Raw genomic sequence first — 22,828 nt, forward strand, 5'->3', positions numbered from 1 at the left:
TTTTTGGTCGATATCTTAGATAACATATAGCTTAGATGACATATATCTTAGAGCTCTTATAAGACATCTTATGTAAGATTTATATATAGGCTTAGTATGACTCAGTAACTGAACAACACTATTTGCATTTTTCCTATAAACATCTTGACAGCAAAGCAATTGCCCAAATATTTTAGAGAAAAAAATCATCATCTTTTTTCCATCTGCTTGTTCTAAATACTTACCACTTTGTTCTCTATAAGGTCACACACTATTTTGTTATTAAAGTAATCTATTGGTGTCCATCTAATTCCTTCTTGCACGTATTCTTCCTGTTAAGTAAAAAGAAAGATGCAAATATTCCTTTGCACTGTGGATGTAGCACTAGATTTACAATGCACTACATATATACAAACTCTGCACTGCTCATGTTCAAAAAGACTTGTCAAATGCATGAAATGGAGACACAGCTCTACTTTTTATTTCTGTGTGCGATTTCTGTACATCTATACATGAAGACATCTAGAGACTGATTGGGGAAAAAAATTAATACTAAAATTTGATTAAATTGACCCACTCAGTCGCAGACATGAGTTCATCTTGAAAATGGTGTCCTCAAGCTGGTGCCAGGCCTGGGCCCATGCTGCACACAATACTTCTCTCAGCTGCGTTCTGTCTGCCCTCCCATGCAGAAGCTCACGTTCATGTAAAGTGAGATTTTGCAGTAAGACTGTGAGCAGAGAACTGCAAATACTTTCAGAAGTATTTTTGCATTTGTCTCAGTAACCCGTTTCATTCATGTGTATGTATTTATTTGTTTTAAAGGGTGTGGAGGAAATTTAAAAAAGCATTTCCATTTAGCTGTGTGCCATGTCCAACAAAAGCACAGGGATGGAACCAAGCTGCAGTTTTCCATTTCTGTCACTGAGTCAGAATATGCAGCAAGTCTGGGCAGAGTCATATGACCGCATTAGTACACCGTAAGATGGACTCACTTCTGTAGCACTGTGTTAGAGAATAAATGCCTGTAGCTGATGTGGTTTACAGTTTCAGGGTTAGCCAACAACAAGGGCGTTTTTTTCCTTTGTCTTGCTTAACAAGGCAAATTTTATTGCTAGCAGATGATGAAATCTCAATTTTTCCACCCCTTGAAAAAGCTATAGCCCATTTATGAGTTCAAAAATAATAAATGCCTGGTTACCTGTTCTGCCTTCAGTGTCAGTTCAATAAAAATCTGCTGTAGTTTTTCATTAACAAAGTTGATGCAGAACTGTTCAAAACCATTTTTCTATAGAAAAGGAAACAATTTAAAAATTAGTCTTGTGCTTTATATACAATAATTCTTATTATTCTGGCAATAAGCTTCAAAGAAACACTGCCAGTGATAGATGGTTGCTGACTTTATAGACATTCTGTGTAATCTCAGAGCTTTCTTTTAAGATCAATGGCCTAGTTTCTTTGAAGTTTCTTCAATACTTTGTGTTTATTAAGTGAGACGTTACCAGTGAGAACTCAATGTCCAGGAAGCTGGGTTGGGGTTTTGTTTCTTCTATTCTGGCCATGGGATTTGATTTTTTTCTGGTTTGGATTTTTTCCCCACTAAATAGCAAAAATCTCTCCTAGTTCAGATCAGCTCAAACCTTAAGTATTGCATTGTCTTACCTGGAATATTTCAAAGCCATAAATATCAAGGACACCAATGTTATATTCTTCATGGTCCTTCTCCATAGCCTTATTAATAGACTAATAAAACAGAAACAAAATATGTAAAACAAAGTTTAGTTTATATATTTAAAAGACACATTCATATCCTTAAATCTTCATATAAAATACTGGGTTTCTTCAAGAAGAACATATCTGAATAGAATACAAATATATGTAATAAGGTATTTTACTTTCACTTTTCAATAAAGTGTTTCTAACAGCTAGGAAGCAAACAGTATACTATCCTGTTTTCCAGGTTAGCGAGCCTTTGGATCTACTATTTGTAAAAATCTTTCTCCTTTGGTGTAATCAGCTTAGTTAAAGAAAAGGAGCCAAAAAAAACCCAAACAAACAAACACAAACAAAAAACAACAAAACTTAACAAAAACAAACAAACAAAAAAAGCCCACACAGCTTTAAGTCTGATATTTGATGCATTTTGCAGACAGTATCATGAACCTTTTCAACTATTTCTGTATTCCCCTACTTTGCAGTGTCAGCGCTGGTACAGGCACATAGTGGGAATTACAGACCTGTCATGATGAGGGAGACTTCTGAGACACTAGCAGAGCTACCACAGAGGAGACTTCTGCTTCATTTAGCCAGCACCTGTGGCCAAAGGTAAGGCCGCTACCCCACCAGTCCAGCCCAGGGTCTCATTCTGAACAAGAGAGTACTTTTGCATGGAGAATGGAATTTGACCATTTGCTCAAATGCCACAACATTGGGATGCTGAAGGGGTTCTTTGCAGCAGAGCGAGGTAAGGGACCATAACCCACTAATTCTGCTCATCTGAAAATACTCGACCACGTTGAAGAAAGTAAGACTCAGAGCAGTATGGACACTGACAGGAAGGAGATGTCAGAATATCATACCGGACAGTTGTGGCAGGAGACTGAGCAAATACAGTGCTGAAAGCACAGGTCATTTGCTTCAAAGAATGTGCAGCGTTTGTCATATAACCAGTGCCTCGTATTTGCTGTCTGTGGTCATGCTCCCACTGCGCTGCTCAGAGCTGCTGCTACGGTTTAGGCAAAGAAACACACTGGGTGAAAGAAATGACAGACACGAAGAGCATGGGACATTCCTAGTGTACTTGTACTTGTTCTGAAACTTCAGTAGCATCAAGCCAATCCAACTTACATCCACCAAGTAATCAAAAACACGAGAATGAAGGGCCTTGGCCAGTGCATCCCTGGTGTAGCAGGCTTGTTCCACATTCAGCGTTACATTAACGGACTCAGATTTGCCTCCCCACTTGCTGTCCATCTGTCGGCTGGTCAGTTTTTCCTTTAGGCGGTCCTGGTTAATTCCCAGGAGAAAAGCAGGGAAAGCCAAAACTGCAAGGAAGATTGGGGTTGCTGGATTACAATTTATAGACTAAACCAATAAAGAATGAAGGAAAAAGAAAAAGCTGTATCTCTAATAACAATCGGCAGTAATAAACCTCCTGGGGCATGCAGCTTAAAAAGAAAAAGAGGAAGGATTTATGTCTTCAAAATTTCCCTAGGCTCTCCAAGGACATTTTCAACTCTTTACTTACATGGATTTCAACTAAGATAAACCACCCTGAAGTAAAACAGTCAGCTATTTCTGTACCTTCAGTCCTTCAAACTGGCTTGGGTCATAGTTTTGAACTATGTGGTTCAAACAAATCACTCTTGGAGGAGATGAAAATAAAACATAGAGCTCACACATTAAATAAAATTGACACCATTGAAAATTCTTTTTAAAAACATGATTAGTTTTAAAATACAATAAAGAATATGCTATCTGCTTCCCAATGTTCTTTCCCTTTCTTCTTCTTCTAAGTTAGGATATTGCAAAAAGTCTTCAATTGCCCTGCCATTTGTTTTTTTGTTTTTTAATCCCCTGTTCTCGAAGTACTTTGCAAATTCTGGTTTCTCTTGTTTAAAAGTAAAGCAGAAAAATACGCCTGAGCAATAAGTAACCATGAGTCTACTGTTCTTTGCATTCTTAGCACATGGTGCAGATGTTACACACCTTAAGGAATGGAAAAGGAGAAACAGCTTGAAAGCATATCGAAATAGGTCCCAAGGGCAGCTCTTGCAGTTGGTAGTGCACCTCCGCTAAACCAAATAATCCTCTAACAGTGTTTCCTCCACATTCCATTGCTTTCAGATCTACTTTATTGGTGTAAGGATGATGTAAAATAATCACTAAGGCAGCAGCCACTTGTGCTTTACGCGTCTGTAACATCACAGCATGACTTTGCTAAACCCTTTAGTGCGTTAATCCATTTAAAACTGCAAATAACTGCCAGCTTTCTGAAATCTGATTTATTACCATTAGCAAGCTGATTAAAATTACCCTCTGGTACTAGGAACCGCACAACTAACCGAAGCTGAGTCACTGGCAACATCTCTGCTAACTCTCTGAGAACTCGAGTTGAAGAGCACATGAAAAGGTCAAATATCATATGCTTTAAAATGGAAAATAACATACGTAATTATAGACTAAATGTGCTCATGTATACTGTAAAGATACCGGAATAAGCATTTAGCCAATACTACTGTAAGAATTTCTGAAGACAGGGTGTAATGGTAAGAACCACCATGCATACCTCAAAACTCTTCCTTCACAGTGCTAATGATTTACTGTAAAGGAAGATTAGCTGTACATGACAGAACTTCATTCTTAAGATGCCTGATTATTTTCCCTAGTTAGGGACCATAGAGTTACCGTCTAGAAATTACTACAAAGCAGGACATGCATGTAAATTGGAAAAAATCGAAGAGTAATCTTTGATCCTCAAAGAATAATCAATAGCGTTCTGTGGAATAATTTTAAATACAATCTGTGAAGAAAAGCTGAAAAAGACTAAGTTCACTTCATCGGTTTCCAGAAAGTTTAAAACAAATCTTTCAATAGAATGCCAGTGCAAAGAAGGATGGTTTAAATTGTTTTCTGCAACTAGGAGAGAACGAATAGTATTTGGCATGATTTGCAACACAAGATTTGAAATAAATAACATTTTTTTCAACTATTAATATAATCAAGCACTGTAACAGTAATCACTGGCAGTTTTAAAGAAGCATTTGTCTAATTGTCAAGAATGGTCTGTACAGATTTGATTCTGACTCAGAATAAGAGACCAGAGTTTTCGATGTTTTCAAGAATGGCCTTCACATGTTCTTCTGCAATTGGCTATATAATAACAAGAACACTATTGACCAAATTCTTAAACTTGTTATTATTTCAGACTTACGCAAAGCATGACTCATCAGTGGTCTTTCATCGTGTTTTATCTTTTGTGGCTATCCAGGCTATAAACACTTTACCATTTAGTTGGCTAGAACAAACACTAAACTGGGAGGAAGATTAATGGCAAGAGAAATGAACCCAACTTTGAGCTTTGTAATGCAGAAATTACACTAGATGTTATTTCTTCTCTGGCCTCTTTAAAATGCAGTATGTTTATGAGTAAGTTCTATGTTCATTCTATCTGCAAATTTTTTCAATGTATTATTCATACACAACTTCTGTATTTATATCCCAGTGAGCAAGAGGAATATGATGTTCATGGCTCATCTCATGTATAGAAATACATTCACATTAATCAACTTATTTTCAATGCATGTCTTTTCAGTTTGTAACTTTTTGATGCAACACACACTGTATCTATCTTGTTGGGATATTAAATGCTTTGATTTCATCAAAAGATTTAATACTGTAATTTAAATAGAAGCACAGTAGCTCATTTAGAATCATAAGGCATATAAAAAATCCTGTACTTTTGTTTGGATGTATAAAATGCCCAAAATGTTTTTCTTCAGGTTCACTTACTATTCTCTCAAATTAAAAAATCAAGGTTAAAAATTAGTAATCTTTATTTCCCAATTTCTTAAAACAAATAGCCGGAGAGTACTAATACAGTTAAGTGGGAAGTTGACTGCACAAGATACTTTATTCATATTTAACTTATCTAAAACTAAGCAAATGCATTTTTTCCTAAACATAAAGACCATTCTGAAATAAGGGCTAAGAGAACAGATAGGTATGTATAAGCTACTACATATATTGTGCTTATCCACTCTGTCCTTAAACTGTCAAGGTAGTGTAAAATCAACATCAGATGCAAGGTATAACTCATGACAAAAACGTTTAAAGTCAAGATCCATTAATCTTTCAACATCTTGCTGATGTGAGCCTGGCTGACATAAAACAGCAGCAAGAGGTGAAGGATGCAGGGACAGTGCATTGTGGATAAGGAAATCGTAAGGAAATAGTTACACAGTAGATGTACCTAACAATGAGGTGTGAGTTGAGAATTTTGAGACAGGGAAAATAACTGTAGTATGTAAATTCTGCATTTCAATTCAATGATAAATTTCTGTTTTCAAGGCACCTCTTCTGGATGCATGCACACTGAGTGCATACCTGAGACTGAGGACACTCCACAAGTTGGTGGCTGCTTTCACATGGCAACAAGGTCAGACAAACCACATAAGAAATAGATGTTTTTGTGAATGTGTGAAGATGCATTGAAAGAAGTAGAGTTCAAGTTCGCTTGAAAGTGTTTCTCACAATTTCTATTATTTCATATTCCAATGCTGGAAAAGGATTTCTTAAATTCAAAATGCAAAACTGCACTCCTATTAAGTCAGTGGCATTGTACAAGACAAAACAAGGGCCTCAGTACCATTGGTTTTGGGAGAGAATTTAAATTAGCAGCCTCGCACTACAAGAAACAATGCACTGTGTTTGGATAAGCGGCTCAAGATTGCAGTTCACCTTATGCCTATTGCTAATTCTGTAACAGTTTCCAGACGTACTTACACTCCTCACTCTCCACTCCTGCATAGTTGCCAACTTCTTTGAAGCTGATGTTTCCCAAATGCAGTATTCCTGCCACTATCTGCAGCACCAATGCCTGTTCCTCTGCAAAGATCCCAATCACACTCATGGCATGCTGGGAAGAAAAAAAAAAAAAGTGAACCAGTCAAAGAATCTGTTCGGTTACTCTTGTCATGGAAGTCCTTTTAAAATTTTGATGTTAAAAATTTGAGTTTTTCAAAACAGTTGAAATACCTAAAGTAACCAAATTTCATTACGCCCTGCACTGAAGTTTCAAAAGGTACCAGAGTCCTACTTCAGCATTTTTGTACTTTTTTTTAATTAAGTACAGAAGCATCTACACTATTTAGAACCTGCTCTTAAGTATCACTCTAAAAAGAAATAGTTTCATTGCAAAATGGGAAACAATGAACTTCAGAGCCAGTGATTTTATTCCTTCTACACAAACAGTTTATCCACTGAGACTAAGAAATGTGAAGCTGTACTGAATGACTCTAAAGAGCAGCACAGTCTGTCTGGCTTCGGCTGTGAATTTCAGCCACTTATGAGAAAATAATCCACAATAACATCGGAGTTGTGGAGTTACTAGAATATTGGTAACTTAGAGAATGTCTTCTCAACTAACTGTTTTTCTAAAATACCAAATTAGCTAGAATACAACAGTAACGATTATATTTTCTTTAGGCCTTCAAATGTGCTACATATATAAATAAGATGATGTGTTAATATGCTTATTTGAAATAGTAAGTTTCTAGTAACAGGAGACCAGCATATTGACATGACTTGCATAAAGGTCACACAATGACTTGGCAACAGCACTGGATGAAGATCCCTGATCTATGCTTTGGAAGTGCTTTTTTCCAGCCTTTCAGTTGCACTGTTTCAGACAGCCATGGAAGATAAGTCACCACTAAGAATTCAGGTAAAACAGAGCACTCTTTTATATTTTCTTCTAATGGAAGTTTCTCACTGTGTTTGTATTTTCATCTTTTTCATACTGCAGATTATCTGCACTCAATTAAACTTAATTAAATTTGCACCCTTCTGAAAAACAAACAAACAGAAAACAAAACACATTTCTATAAAAAGTATCTATCTTCTCAGAATTGTTAGGCTGCAACATAGGACCTCTTCAGGGTAACATACCTCCTCATCAAGGTCAAATATAATTAAAAGAAATTACATCTACATTAATTTATCAGTCCCACATTAACACATCAATGTCTTTGCTACAAAGGGACAGTGAAATGAACATGTATCCACCACTATGCAAATCACAGAGTAAAAAACTCACCAGTGTTTCTTGGAAATCTGATTTGTCATTGATGTCATCGACTTTGTAGGACCCAGAGAGATTCAAATAGTAATAGTAGTCCATACTGGTAATGCCAAGACTGCTTTTTTGTTCCAAGGAGGCCCCTTCAATTAGCTGCAGAATAAAAATTCCCAAATTAGGTATCATACAACAGTATTCAGCAGAGATGAGGCAGACTGAAAACAGGTGACTGAGCCTGACATTGCTGGCAGAGATGTGGCTAAGTGCTGTGCCAGGTATGTATCCTTCCTATGTTTTGTTAATTGTTTAACCCAAAAGACCAGATTCTCATTCCCAGGAATGGTTTAGTTTTAATTTCCACATCTGATAAAAAGCAAAAACTGACTGACTTGAATGCTTTCCGTTATTTTTACCTCATAAAGATAAGACAAAGAAGGTTTCCCAATCTACAATGTATTATCTAAATCTTCAGGAGCAATGCATTTTCCGTGCCTGCTGAAAGGTAGGCAGAGTTGAAAGAACATACTAAGAAAGCATTATTTGTGATTCTAATTGTGAGGCCAAGTATCTTTTATGCCCATTATGGCAAATATTAAGCAAGTTTTGAACTGCTCCAATACTGTGTTTATTTGAAGCATGGTCACACCTCTTCACATCATTTAGGCCAACTGGACCAAGAATAAATAACAGAGGCGTTAAAAATAAGTTCCTGTACTCTCTGTGATGCCAGAGAAGAGGCTCCTCAGACCCATGTAAAGTCTACACCGTTGTGCACAGACATGGCTGCAATAGGAAGGAATGAACAAACTAACCTCTGAAGAGAAGAGTCAAAACCCCATGGTCTTTTAACTCCTGTGTCAAAAAACCTCTCCAAGCCATAGAGGAAAATCAGTAGGACAGTGCAAATTGTTCGTACACCTCGGAAAAGGAGAATGCACAGCTCCTGGAGCAATTCCTGCTCCAACTCAGCTTTCCACCCCGACAATGGCACTTTGACTTTATGTGAAGCTGCTTACAGTCACAACGCACTGTCTTTCTCTGGTTTTGTAGAGCTTGACCAATGGCACTTCAGCAGATAAGGAACTCACATGTCACAGACCAGTCAAGGCCACAAAAGCCTTTTGAAACACAAAAATGTGGGGATGCTTGGAGGATTCAACAAATAGATATCATCCTAAATGTCCTAGGAAACTTAACTGAGGATGACATCTCTCTTTCACAGCTGCGCTATGGAATTCCAGAGCAGAAGGTATAATTATATAGGCCAGTTTAAAAAGAAATCTGTTGGAAAGTTCTCATTTTCTATTATATTCTACTGGAGTTTTCCATATGGGAGTTCACAGTGAATTTCCAAGCAAGGCATTTGAAATACTGAAGTACTTTTGTTCTGGAGCTGAAAGGCAGCTAGGTAGGTCTATGTTAGATGGTGTCTTAACATGCTCTCAAGCTTCCCAGTGATACCCAGATTACCTTCTTGAGCGTGCATTCAGTAATCGCACTGTGTTGAGAATGACTGTTCAACCAAAAGGAAAAACTGGTCCTAGTTATTTTAAGTAACTCGGAAAGGACCTATACACTTCTGACCTGGTAAAAAATGTGAAAACTCCTCTCTCCAGGATTCCTCATTACAACTCGAGATTTTTCCAGTAGGAAGTTGGAGATTTTCCCTCCATCTGGTTCTCCACCTGGGCTAAACTGGATTTCAAAGTATTTCCCCTGCAATAAATAATGAAAGCTGTTGAATGATTAGTAAATACAAATCTGAAGTCGTGCACTTGTGCCGTATCTCAAGGAAGGTTACCAGGATATTTAATCTTTATGGTTGCAGTGACACAGCTGCCTCAAGGTATAACCTAAGCTTAGTTTCTTGAATTATCACATAACAAACTTCCTGCATTTACACAGTGCTAGACTTGGGATAATGTGTCATGTGTTAATGAAAATGTAGAGGAAGTCAGTGGCTTCTTTTCACTGCTGAGACTCTTGCTTAGAATAAGGGAAACCATAAGGCTCACGGATACAGGAAGTAAATTTAACAGATTTACAACCAATGGCAAACAGTGTTCTGCTTGGAAGCAAGGTAAAGCAATTATCTTCTTTCAGGGAGACATTACTTGCATTAACACTCACGTTGGCTGAGGAACAAATCTCAAATTTGTAAAGCCTATGCAAACCTTTTAAAAATGGAACCTACAGTGTGTTATCTAGTGAACAGCCATTTCACAAGATTATCTCGAGTATTTTATAATGACGGACTGAAAATAATTCCTGCCTACTCTCTCTACATATTAGTAAAGGCATTTTCCATCAAACAACTCTAAGGATAGTTTCATCTATTTTCAAAAAGCTATCAATCTTTTTTTTTAAACAGATATTACTGTGTGTATTTTACTGATCTGGAAAACTGGCCAGTTTGTTGCTGCTAAGTTATTTGCTTGCAGGCTGAACATTTTATAAATTGTGACTAGTACATACTAGAGAAACAAATGTGCAACCTATGCAGAATGAAATAGAGGCCTCTCAACATATATTTATGTTTTAAACCACACTTCCCGTTTTACTTAGATTTACCTCATTTGTAGTCTATTTATATTATACTCTTGAATACTGTCTCTGTAACAGCACAGAAGTTGGAAGAATAAAGTAATCTCGAAGGTAGAGGGACTTACAAATCTGCTGGAGTTGTTGTTCCGTACAGTTTTTGCATTCCCAAAGGCCTCCAGTAAAGGGTTGGACTGTAGAATAATATCTTTAACATGCTAAAATTTTAGGAAAAAAGAGAAATAGAGATTCAGAAATAGACATTTTTAAAGTTCTTACAGATTTTCTAGAAAACCATGACATCTAAATTATATATTAAAAAAGTAAGAAAGCCTGCATCTGTAAGAAATCCTCTTGATCAGGTAAGGAACAGAATCTAACCGTCTTGCTTTTCAGACCTTCTAGTTCCTATTTTTTGATGAAAATCCTACAAAATCGAACAAAAGGCCTGAGGCTAAATACTGGTCCTTCTGGTCACTGTTCTGCCAAGCAACATAGCCAGTAAATTGATCTGGGGTTTTTTTTCATAATCTTAATTTTGAACAATTTCCTTCTTCCACATGACCCTCTTCCTTTTGGGGGTCTGTAACCACAACCAAGGAAGTCACAGAAGCATGAAACTTGGGAATCTACAAGTGCTTCAGCAACCTGTTTTGGGATCAATGATGCTGCTATCTAGCTGTCTTAGAAAGCAATAAAGTGTCTTACTATTGTCTCTTTATCTGATGCTAGGAACTGGAAGTATGGACAAGATATTAGCTTTGGAACAACCCAATGCATGCTGGGCTGTGAAGAAAAGACTGAATTTTATTTCAAAAGAAATGCTCAAAGCAACTCACCAACTTCATCAACTGTTACTCTGTAAACACTAAGAATATGTTTTAAGTTTGTACAGAAAGCTGGAATCTTTCAGATAAAACAAAATATTTACTTATAAATTATTATCATATTTATTCCAAAAATAACACAATGCATACTTTCTCTGGATCATTCTCTTGGTTACTGAATTATTCTCTGCAATGTTCCCAGTAACACTATCGCACAAAACTAAGCAGAAAGAACATACTCAACATCAGAGACTGCAATAAAGCAAAAAGTAACAGGAAGCACTCAAAAAGAGTGGGCTGGTAAAATCAGCTGCTACCTACCTACCACTGCCTGTCAGTCAATGAATGACATTGTAACATCATTAAAGGAATTTTTACGGCTAATTCACTCAATTAGCTTTAGTTAATAGGTTTCAATCGATAGAGTATTAACAATAACAACTATTTGTTGTTTTGGCTAGCTTTCAGATACTCTAATTTTGGCTGGATGATCCCATAAAACAAGATGATGTTCCTGCTGTTGGCTCTCTGATGTATGTTTACAAATCAGGGATTTAATGAAAGTAATAAAAACCCGAAAAGCCAATTCAGTTTTCAATAGAATGCCAACACAGAAGGGAAAAAAACCACACATCTGCTAAAAGGAGATTGTTATTAATCTGGTTAAGAACAATAATTAAAGTACCTTTTACCCCTTAAATGAAAAAAAAAAAAAACAAAACCACTTGTAGACACAATTCAGCATGAGAGCTACAAAACTTTTAGCAGAGATAATTCTGGGTCAGTGATTTCGCTCAGATGGCTGCCATCACACAGCCAGCCCAGCAATCTGCAAGCAAACAGTCCACTATCCACTTCAGTTGTCTCTCTGCCAGCCAGGGCTTGCAGGGATTTCTAGCTGCTCACCCGTAAGCTTCTTCAGTAGAGTGTCTCTTGGCTGCTAGCGTCTGCCAAGACAGACCTTTGTCATGTCACCTCTGAAGTAAACCTTTACACTATGCTTACGCTTCAGTATTATTCTGTATCAACTCACCTGCACTTTAGGGCCCCCTCCTGAAATTTTGGAGATATAACTCATGATATATTTAGCAGCTACAGTCTTTCCAGCACCACTCTCCCCACTACGAAAAAAGGAACACAGAGATGTACCTGTTAGTTTTTAAATAACTCTACGATGGAGTAATATGAGGTTGATCTCATTCAACTAAGACTAGGTACCTTAACAATGAATAATAATAAATATACACCATATTTACGTCAGGTAAGCTGGTAATATATAGACTGTGATACAGTACTGTAGCATGGTACACAGATACGTTCGTGAATAAATAATTATGAATACATCATCTTGCATGGACACCAGAATCTCAATGGGACTTCAAAGACAGAAAACTTTGTAAATTGAGAAATCAATATACTTAAACCAAGATGCTCAAAAGAGAACAAGTGTGTTAAGAACTCCATTCCCATCTAAACTTAGTGAGATTTCAGATTTTAACACAAAAACTCGTTTGAGAATTCAAGCTTTGAATGCCATTGCCAGATACCTACTTCATTTCAGGAGTCTTTTGTTTTAGGTGTTCCTGAATGAAATAATGAGACATTATTAATCACATCCTGAATGACGGAAGAACTACCTTCCTGTTCCTATGCCTCTTGACACAGGGTACAAGAAGTCTTAATATTCCATACTAGCTTTCACAATTCCTTCCTTGCATTATAATATTTCACTTCAATGGTGAATAATGTTTACAACATCAGTAGATTTGCCTTCTCGCGATTAGTAAACTTCTCAAGAGGGACAGAAGATTGGCATGCCAGACAATCCAATCTCACGCTTTATTTCATACCTTAAAGCTAACTTCATTTCAACAGAATTCCTCCAGACTTACATAAATCTTGATGTAAGCCAGCTTTGACTGTAACGAATTTACCCTGACCTGGACAACTACACTAATACAAAAAAAAACAACACACGGATGTTGGTTCAATGTCATAAAGATATCTGATTTTTTATTTCCTAGTGTGACAATCTGTGCTATCTTTAAGCTCCTGAAAAATTTCAGTGAATGTTGTTGATTCTTCTATCCTGCGCCTACTTGTTCCTGGATATGGATCAAATGCACATCTTTTCCTGCACAAATTTTAGCTACGTTTGCCAGAGAAACATCAGCATGTCCTGCACAGGAAAAGGACTTGCTGAGAATGTCAACTCATAGCTCCTTATCAGCATGAGTAATGGAGACATTTCCAAAGGTTTAATTCTGAAAAAGCTCCCCAAACTGCCAAGCTGCAAATATCATTTTACATCTTTAAAGCTTCAAACAGTACACAAATTCTGAAAGATTTTTTTAATTTATTTTTTCAAGAAATGTTTTCACACTTTTGTCTTTTCCTGACTGCAGTTTTACAGATCAAACAGGAAACTTGAAAAGGTGAAAAAATACTTCTTGATCATCTCATCTGTGAAGTGCAGACCATGATTTTTATTATTCCAAGTCATCTTTTCCTAAGCACCAAGAAAGCATGTAGTTTTGGTATCTACTACATTCATAGGGACAGAGTTTGCTGGACAACAAACTGAAATTAGAAGTTCAAATCAGGAATAGTTTGATAGTTAAAATAACATTTCTTCAAAATTTGCTTGCAGTCAATTTGCTCATCCCGTTGTAAAACCAGATAGAAAAACCAATCTAAACCAAATCATCATCTTGAGTTTATATATGCAGATTTCAACTGAATACAGAGGAGGATCTGGGGCCAAACACTGAATGAATTTGCTCAGGTATTAATTAGCATGCAGTAAAAATGTAACACATTTCTGTAAGATTTTCTTTGATGCATAAATTATCCTTCTTTGTTCACATTAAGCGTGGCTTATATTTCTCATTCCATAGTGTCTGTCATGGAAATTGACCTGGAGGAATACAGTTCCATTTTATCAGTCTCCGTTTCCATATAAGCAGTCCTTTACATTAAGTTAATTTCACCACAAGACTGCCTTTCAGAGTGTGCTTTAGATTTATACGTGGATACACTTTTTTTCAGTTGTATGCTTTTATTATCAGACAACAGTAAATTGTTCTAATTAAACTAGAATAAAATAGGATGATGCATGATCTATGAACCGATGTAACTTTATCTGACGGGATGGTATGTTGCTCCCAGTAAAGCTCAGGTAGTCAACTGCATCAGGGAAATTGTGACATTCCTGCCAAATGATGCTCATACAGAAGCTTCTTCACGTAGATCTTACTGCTCGGCTGCTATTAAAACTATTTTAAGATGTAAAAATCATTTTCTGGCATGGTAGTTTTAAGTAAAGTACGAAGGTTTTTAAAGGTTGAAAAATTATTATAGTGGCTTAAAGTACTGACAATATTCACAGAGACTTTTCTTGCTAAAAATAAAAACATTGCATAGTCTCAATCACTAACAAAAAAGATAACGCTTTGAAAGACGTATTGTTTCTTCTAGCACTATTTGCTACTTCAGAAAAGTGACATTTTGTTCAGCAAAGTCAATTAACACGTAGCTGAAAACAGAATAAGACTAAAAAAACAGAGGGAAAGTTTTTTGCTCGTTCCTTCCCAGAGGAAATACAATCAGTGCTTAAAGAAGCGAGATCTGATACATAGCCTCATCCTTCTCTCTGCAATTCGTTTTCTCAGAGACATTTAATACAGTATCTGGCTGCAGAACGATACGAGTAATACTTCTCTATGTTGCCAGGACAATGCGGAAATTTTAATAACAAGTATTTATAAAGAAGTCTTGGATCTGCCAGTAAAGAACACTGCATGTGCAAAATATTCTGATGTGTGTGGATAAGCTTTTCAGTTTGTTTACATAGAAAATTTACTTTCTCTAATTATGTTCAGAGAAACCTCAGTAGCATAACTTCAGCGAAATATTTTTCCCTTCTGAATCAGAGCTTTTACCTAACTTTTCTTACTGTGTTACACTTGTTTTTACCACTTGCTCATTAAAATTCAACCATATTTCCAGTTAGATTCTGTACACACGTTTTAGAACGAGCAGTCATTTGAGTCTTCTAGAAAGCTGAGATGCAGAAGCTGACTAGAAATCTCATTAAATTTTGAAGTTAATAGACTTGAGATGGGCATGAGTTGTTCACTAAAAACAGTTGAGGTGGTAAATGAATGATCTTTCCATTAACATATATTTGTAGTATTTCAGATGAGTCTTTTCAGGCTTTTTTCAGTCTTTTCACATACTGAAAGCTATGTGAAAGCTATCACACATAGCTTCACTGTACTCAAACGTTGCCACGCAGATGTAAAAGGTAAACTAAAACTACAAGCAAGGAGGACTGAAAAACTGCTTTAAAGCAACTGCAACATCTCCTGGTGGAGATCACAGAAAGAAAGGGAAAATAAAGTCCTCAACTTTACAGAAAGGTAAAACCTAAGCACACTCTGAAGAAACACATTTATTGCTACATAATAGAAAAATACTGATCATAATCTCCACTCTCTTAAGTAAAGGACAATGGCAGTCCAGAAGGAATTAAATACCACAATAGACGATCCCTCGTAATTAAAATCTTGACTGGACAACTCCTGGTGGACAGTTTGGAAGGGCCGCCATTTCAGGCGAGGAAGAAATGCCAGCGTCTGGTGTAGCAGACATGTATAAGCTTGGCTCGAGAGAAGCTTAAATTAAATATATGCCTCAGTAAAACATAGACTTAATGAGAAATCAAACTCCAGCGTTAACTGTGTTACTCATATCAGTAAACTTCCTTTGTAATCCTGCCCAGTGCATCCAAGAGGAGGGAAGATGACTGCGGGTACTGCTCCCTCCTCCCACCTCAGCACACCCTCTGCACCTGCATTCAGCCCAGCCAGGATCCAGCCCATGAATAACCTCATTGTTTACACAGCCACTCAAAATAGCTCATGGCTCCTCAGCCTTAATTAGACCTGCCTACATGTAATTTTCTTAACGCATACACACATATGCTGCAATTATTCCACTAATGAAACACGCTCCCCTGGCCCTAGAAAGGTTGTTTGGTAACAGTTTTTCCTTTTAAATTAGTATTATCAAATAAAAAGATTATTTTGGTTGCTATCTCTTCAGCCTTCCACAGAAGTGTATTTTCTTCTGAATCTGCTTTCCTAGTTCATACACTGACTTTGAAGAGGACGAGCTTTTTCTATCAGTGTCTAAATGCATTATTTGGACTTCTGGAATTAAACGTCCTGGCAAAAGGGTGTGTGATCCTCACACACACACAGGGTCCTGACTACAGTAGGACGCTACAGGGACCTTCCTTCACCTGCCTGGAATCTGTGTCTAGGAATGCATGTCCCATCCCAAGTCCAGAGGTAGATGCCACAGATGCCCAAACCACATGGCTTTGGGAAGACACAGGTGTGCACCAACACCTTCCCCATCATCCTTGTGCCTCCATTCCTGAGACTCCATGCACACCACAAGCCAGATGTGTGCAGCCTTTTTGATCTGTGAATCAGTGCAGTCTACACCTTACTTACCTCCTCTCTTTGCAAACCTTTCTTCAGGGGAGAGGGAAATCTGCCATCTTGAGGGGGGAAAAGAAGGGAAAACCTGGGTTTGTTTCTGTAGTAGCTTGCTCTGTTCCACCAGGGATTTTCAGTGAAGTTACTCCAAACTAGTTGTGAAGTAGAGGAGCAAATAGGCACCTCATAACAATCATATTGTTGTCATCACTCATTTTCCACAGGACAAATTTTTATGGCAAAAACTATGGTTCACTGAAACGCAAAGGTTCATTTGAAACTGCTTAGGTTCAGCAGACTTCTGTGGAACTGAACACAGGATATATCTCAATGTTTTAAGAATTGCCAGTTTAGGGGCAGAATGGTAAAGTCCTTGGCAGCTATTAAGTGAAACTGATGGTGTGGTAGTAGATATGAAGCTAGCTAGAACATTCATTTCACTCAAGAGCTGCAGCATCTTGGGAGCTTCTAGTCTGCCAGCAATTTCAGTGCCTTCTGGTCTATGAAATAAAACATAGGCAAACAAATTGCAAACTTTAAGAAACTTCATTCTTAAGCCAGCTCTAGTCATTAGGACTAGTGATGACATTAAAATCAGAAAAAAACAGGATGTCTCTGAACAGTTTAAATGAAACATGGTCAGAAGGATTAAAATATCAACCAAAGAAAATTACTTTTGTGAATGGCTGAATTACTTGATTTCATAAAATAATTTCTAAGTATCCAAAAAAATCAAATCAAATGCCATCATGAAAACTACCTGTAGTAGTCTAGCCCGCAGTTTTTACAGTGTTTGTAATAAGAATAATGATAGGAAAAATAAATGTGTGGAAAGGAAGAGGAACTCTCTGAAATGTCCCTGGCAAACCTGATTTTTCTTGTTTTAGTTTTGCAGTAGATTTCAATTAATTCCAGCAGATTTTGAGTAGGCTGTGCACACACTGAGAGAAAATTCATTCTACATATACAAAATAAAGAGACTCCAGTGAGTGCGCTTTTCCACGGTAATGTCACCCAGGAAAGCCCTGCCTGGACAAACCTTCAGGTATAGATTCAAAGAAATAAAACAGTAAATACAACTTTCAATTATTCCTCACAAGCTTTCACGCAGCTCATCAGTGAGATATATTAATATGAAATCTATTTTCACACGGGATCATTCAGTAGGATATAGGAACACTTGCACATGGAGCACCTCCACATGTTAAGCCCCACATACTAAGCCCAGTTCTTTACAATACTCCTGTGACAAGACTAAATTAGTCAAGTGGCTGGTGCAGGGGCATTTAAGCTTAAACATCAGTGACCATCCACCACTTCCTGCCAGGCTCCAGCCTAAGGGAGTGAGTGGATGAAGTTACACGGCATCTGATCTCATCACCACTGACATCCTGTCTCCTTGGGGCTGCGACACTGCAGGGCACAGAGCCATCCCAGAGAGACCAGAGAGGGCCCCCCTGGATAAAGAAAACATTCAGTCTTGAAATCTCTTTTTTGTTAAATTCAATAGCAGTTGAACTCATAGTGATGCTTCTCAGCACGTTCCACAGAGAAATCTTAGAAAGCTTAAGAAAAGCTGCTATTAATAAAATAATGACAGTTGCCTTTCAAAATATTTTTACTTTTTCTCCTCTTCCCTTTCTCTATTTCTTGGGAAAGTCTCATAGGCCAGTGGTCTCCAAACGCTTCTGATTACACACACCATCATTAAAAAAAACGTCTGAGCACACACTCCCAATGTATGTATGTAACTCTTCTATTTATAAATTACATACATCTGCTACTGAAGGTTTAATATTTTCTTCCAGCATCCCAATGGATTTCACTGCACAGCCTCTGTGACTCATGCACCCCACGCTTTGGAGACCATGGCCACAAGTAAAGTGCAGTTCCAGGTGCACTGGAGCGAACATCTGAAGTCCTCTATGTAAGAAGGAAAGTCAGAAGAGGTATCGCGTACCAGCTCAAATATCCTGCAGTTCTTCTCTCTGCACACTTTCTTTTATCATACACCATCTGTAAACCCACAGACGAGAACAAAGCATATCTCTGGACCCAAAACTCACTTTGACTGAGACTGAAGTAATGCCTGTCATTAAAAAAGTTCAGTAATAATTCTACAGTGATTTCCCTCAGCATAATAATTAAAATAGACTAATGGTGAAGACAAAATTAATTTTCCACTCTCTCTCTCTTCCTTTTGCATCTGCCAAAATACAAGCAAAATTCCAAAAGGAACAGAAGTACATTTATTTTTAATGGGGTAAAAAAAGAAACAGTGCTGAAAACAGAGTATGGCAAACGCAGTCAATGCAAGAATGTTGGATTTAACAGTATCTGTGGCTGCTACAGCTGTTAATCCACCTCTCTCATGTGGTCATTCAAGCTATTGTAGTTTTGGTATTCGTCAGGAAGCTATGCGAGAAAGAGATTTCTTGTGGCTAACCTATCATCAGGATTTCACTGGAAAACAAAAGGGAGTGTCAGAAAGTACTTGGCTATCTATCCTAGGAAATCCCAAAATGTTCAGTGGTCATGGACATATAAGATTTTTACTGATATAATAATATTTAAAAAAAAATCTGCTTCTTGAAGTTAAAACACCAGAAGATGATAAAGTATTTTTTACAGATCTTTTTCTTACCTAATAATGACACACTGATTTTCTCTGTCAATAATCATGTTTCTGTACATGCTGTCTGCAAGAGCGTAAATATGTGGTGGGTTTTCATATTGTGCCTAGAAAGAGAAACAGAAAAATTTTTCAGCACAGCATTGAACAACACAAAAAGAGCAATATAAATTTTTATTTAAACTGAAACAATTATTTTCCTGGAAAAACAATTCTGAATCTCACTTTATACTGAATTTTCCTCAGGAATTTTTTTGTTCATTTAATAAAAACAAAGCAGAGTCTCTGGGTTTTGTTACCAATCTTTCTCTCATCCGTAATTTTCTCCTAAACTATCATAAACACCCTGTTCTAAAAACAGCCTGTGCTTGAAATATATTACTTGTCCAAGAGAAACGCACATAATTTAAGCCTATTCCACCAGCGGTCATACGCTAACAATAAACTATCTAAACTGCTACACAGAGCCTGGTTCTGTATGTCTCATTTCCATCCACTGAATCTATTCAAACTGAATGGTTTCCTGAATCTCTGGAAACATCCAACTCGAGTAGAGTGGGAAACTGAATTCTGAGTCCCTAATGTCCTTGTGCTGATTTCAACTCTTCGAGGTATATTTTCAAAAGTGGCATCTAATTTTGTCATCTCCATTTTTTTATTGTTCCTGTCCAGCTGGAGAGCTGAGTTCTCAGGTCATAGGCTCCAAATCCAGTAATGGCCATTTTGTATTGTGCACCACACTTTACACATGCAATAGCTTAAAACTGCCTTTGCAGAAGGAGGGATGTGTCAGGGAGAAAAACCTGATATGGCTTAGTGTTAATCAATACAAATATTTTCTTGAAATACTAACCCTATGTTCCAGGGAATTCAATTTGAAGACTCAATGTATGGCAATGCCTATCAGCCAAGTTCTCCCAGGCTCGTACAAGACTACCAAAACCCAGAAATAAACACTTCCAAGTGTTTAACCATCTAGAATAATATTTACATGCCCCTGAATACTGCAGTATATTTTAGACAGCTTTACTTACTGCTCCTTGGTACATCTCAATTTCTTTTTCTCCAAAATATGGCATTTGCTTGAAAGGATTCACAGAGATTAATACAGAGCCAATATATGTCTGTATTCAAAAGAAGTTAAGGTAACTACAGTTTCATAAAGTATTATCTTACCACTAGTGACTGCCAAATAACTTTTCCATCTATTACATAATACAACACAGCTTCAAATAACAGTAAAAAACCCACAGCTTACAATGAAATTAGCAGGCTCGCAAGAATATAAATATATCACTCAATGAGATATTTTCATATTATCAAAATATTTATTTTATGACAAGCTAAGTACAGAAACATGTATTAGAGGCTCAAACACGACACACCTCGAATAAAAATACAGAAAGGAAATGGCATATTTAAACTGTTTTACTCCTTTATCACTGAGGAGGTCGTGTTAGAAAAGATTGTCTTGATCTCTGCAGAATAAGCTATAGTGACATACTGTGATCTCACAGAGACAGTGCTGAGCATGCACAGTCGGATGGAAATAGCCACTACTGAGCTAAATCGGACAATTACTCAGCTGCATGTACTGCTGGGGGAGCTAAGGGAATCAGGTAATTCAGCATGTGCTGTTACTTTACGAGTGTAACTATTAACAGTCTCTAGGAATTCTATTCTGCAGGCTGCCCTATGAGAAGAAACTCAGTTTCAAGCTATTGTTAGTCCCAGAAAGCTTTTTTGCAACATTTTGAGTGCTAGTATTTCACCATTCTGCATTCAGCTGCACATGCACCTACATTTACAAATATTTTAGAAATCTTTGGAATTAGAATTGCAGTATACACATATGAAGCAAATGATGCCACTTTACATGCAGGACTGGTTCATTGGGCTGGAAGTTCGCAGTGTACCCATGTCAATGTGTACAAAATGTCGTACTGCAGGTTTTAACAATCTGGAATTGTTCATAGGCAAACTTACTACCTAACCTTGCCATACAGAAGCAGGAAAATTAACAAATTTATCCTGCTGGATTATCCTACGTAAGAACCTATTAGTGTGGTGTCACGGCACAAAAGGGTAACATGTTAGAGAAGAAGTATAACTCGGTGAACATTAATTTCTGTATTGTTAATTTGCAATGCTTTCTTCTACATTTTTTAATTCCAAGAAGAATGAACATCTGGGTTTTGAATATAATAAAGGAATCATTTGTTGTGTCAGTATAAACATCCGAAGTGACAGTTTTCTGTTGGTAAACAATACCAGCATTTTCTGGGAGGATTAGGTAATCTCTATACAATGTAGCACAGAGAAATGTTCATTCATGGGTGAACATACAAACAACCGAAAGATTCAAGAGATGATCTTCATTTTAAAATGAAAAGCCTTCGCAGAACTGTAAAAGGAGTCTTTTCTCCCTACACAAAGGAATTATAATGCTTTAAAAGAAGACTTTGATCCCTCATGTGACCCCAAGTCTCCTTGGAAAACATGCTTATTCCCGGTTCAGTAGAAAGAGCATCTCCATGTTAATCTCACTTATTTTTATAAGAAGAAAAAAGTGTAAAACCGTTTCTTCAGCACAGAGCACTGAAGACTTTGTGAATGTTCTGATGAAGAGCTCCACATGGACAAAAGCGCTCCAGTTACTAACAGGAAGTGCTCTATAGTTTGCCCAACACTATAGTTTGACAAATTTCATGCAATTTCATCACGTTTCTATAAGGCAAATTTCATAATGGTGTGGTACCTTACTGAACAGAGGATCCAAACCCATGCGCACCTACACATTAAAAACTTCTGCAAGTTGGGATGGAAAGGTCAGCACAACTGCAAAATTAATTTTCCTCTATCAGTCCTTGCAAAATTGAGCTGCTACTTAGCTCTTAACCAACTGAATATATGGAAATAGCCAGCAGATGTTCTACGTCCTTCCCTTTCTGCTAAAAAAGTTAAACTCTTCAAGGAAACTATTATACAGATACAACTAGGAAGTCTGAAAACCTGGCTACAGTAGAAGAAAAAACAGTATCACTTTCTAGTACATACTCTTATTGACTAGTGTTTACCAAATGCATTATTACACCTCATGTTACATTATGAAAGCTAAAAATACTCAATAGTTAATTTTTATCTGAAGGAATTCCTTTCATATGAAATTCTTAAAAAAAAAAACAAAACCAAAAACAAAACCAAAACCAAACCTGTGGTTAAATCTGCTTTTCTTGTTAGGTCGTATGTTTGGGTATTTAAATCTTTCATGTTTTCATTAACCATAGAAAAAAATTTTGAAGTGCAAACACTGTAGATTTGCAAACATTCACATGTTCACTTGTTTTCACCAGTCTGTGATTCATAGTATTAACAATTCCAGAATAAGGGTTATGTCACGGAAGAAATGCTGTTTCGAAAGTGTTAGTATTTGGGAGGTATAGAAGACAACATGGTATCAGACACATATATACACCTTAAACCTATTAATTCTTGGTCTTGGAAGTAGTGTTACTGCAGTAGCTTCAGGGGTCCCCTGGATATA

General features: G+C 37.1%; 1 protein-coding gene across 1 annotated transcript in view; it reads right to left on the minus strand.

The window, feature by feature from the left end:
- Window positions 1-22,828, minus strand: part of MYO1E (myosin IE) — a 60,315-nt gene that overhangs the window by 33,330 nt on the left and 4,157 nt on the right. The window contains exons 4-14 of the mRNA XM_086620573.1: window positions 20,319-20,408; window positions 19,297-19,391; window positions 12,179-12,266; window positions 10,447-10,536; window positions 9,362-9,493; window positions 7,796-7,930; window positions 6,484-6,616; window positions 2,827-3,023; window positions 1,642-1,722; window positions 1,181-1,267; window positions 225-311 (exon numbers count right to left, since the gene is read on the minus strand). Of these exons, the coding sequence (XP_086476699.1) occupies window positions 225-311; window positions 1,181-1,267; window positions 1,642-1,722; window positions 2,827-3,023; window positions 6,484-6,616; window positions 7,796-7,930; window positions 9,362-9,493; window positions 10,447-10,536; window positions 12,179-12,266; window positions 19,297-19,391; window positions 20,319-20,408 (1,215 nt within the window). The remainder of the gene's footprint in view (window positions 1-224; window positions 312-1,180; window positions 1,268-1,641; window positions 1,723-2,826; window positions 3,024-6,483; window positions 6,617-7,795; window positions 7,931-9,361; window positions 9,494-10,446; window positions 10,537-12,178; window positions 12,267-19,296; window positions 19,392-20,318; window positions 20,409-22,828) is intronic.

Source organism: Tauraco erythrolophus, chromosome 14 (assembly GCF_009769465.1).
Source record: "Tauraco erythrolophus isolate bTauEry1 chromosome 14, bTauEry1.pri, whole genome shotgun sequence".
In the NCBI taxonomy this organism is placed as follows: Eukaryota; Metazoa; Chordata; class Aves; order Musophagiformes; family Musophagidae; genus Tauraco; species Tauraco erythrolophus.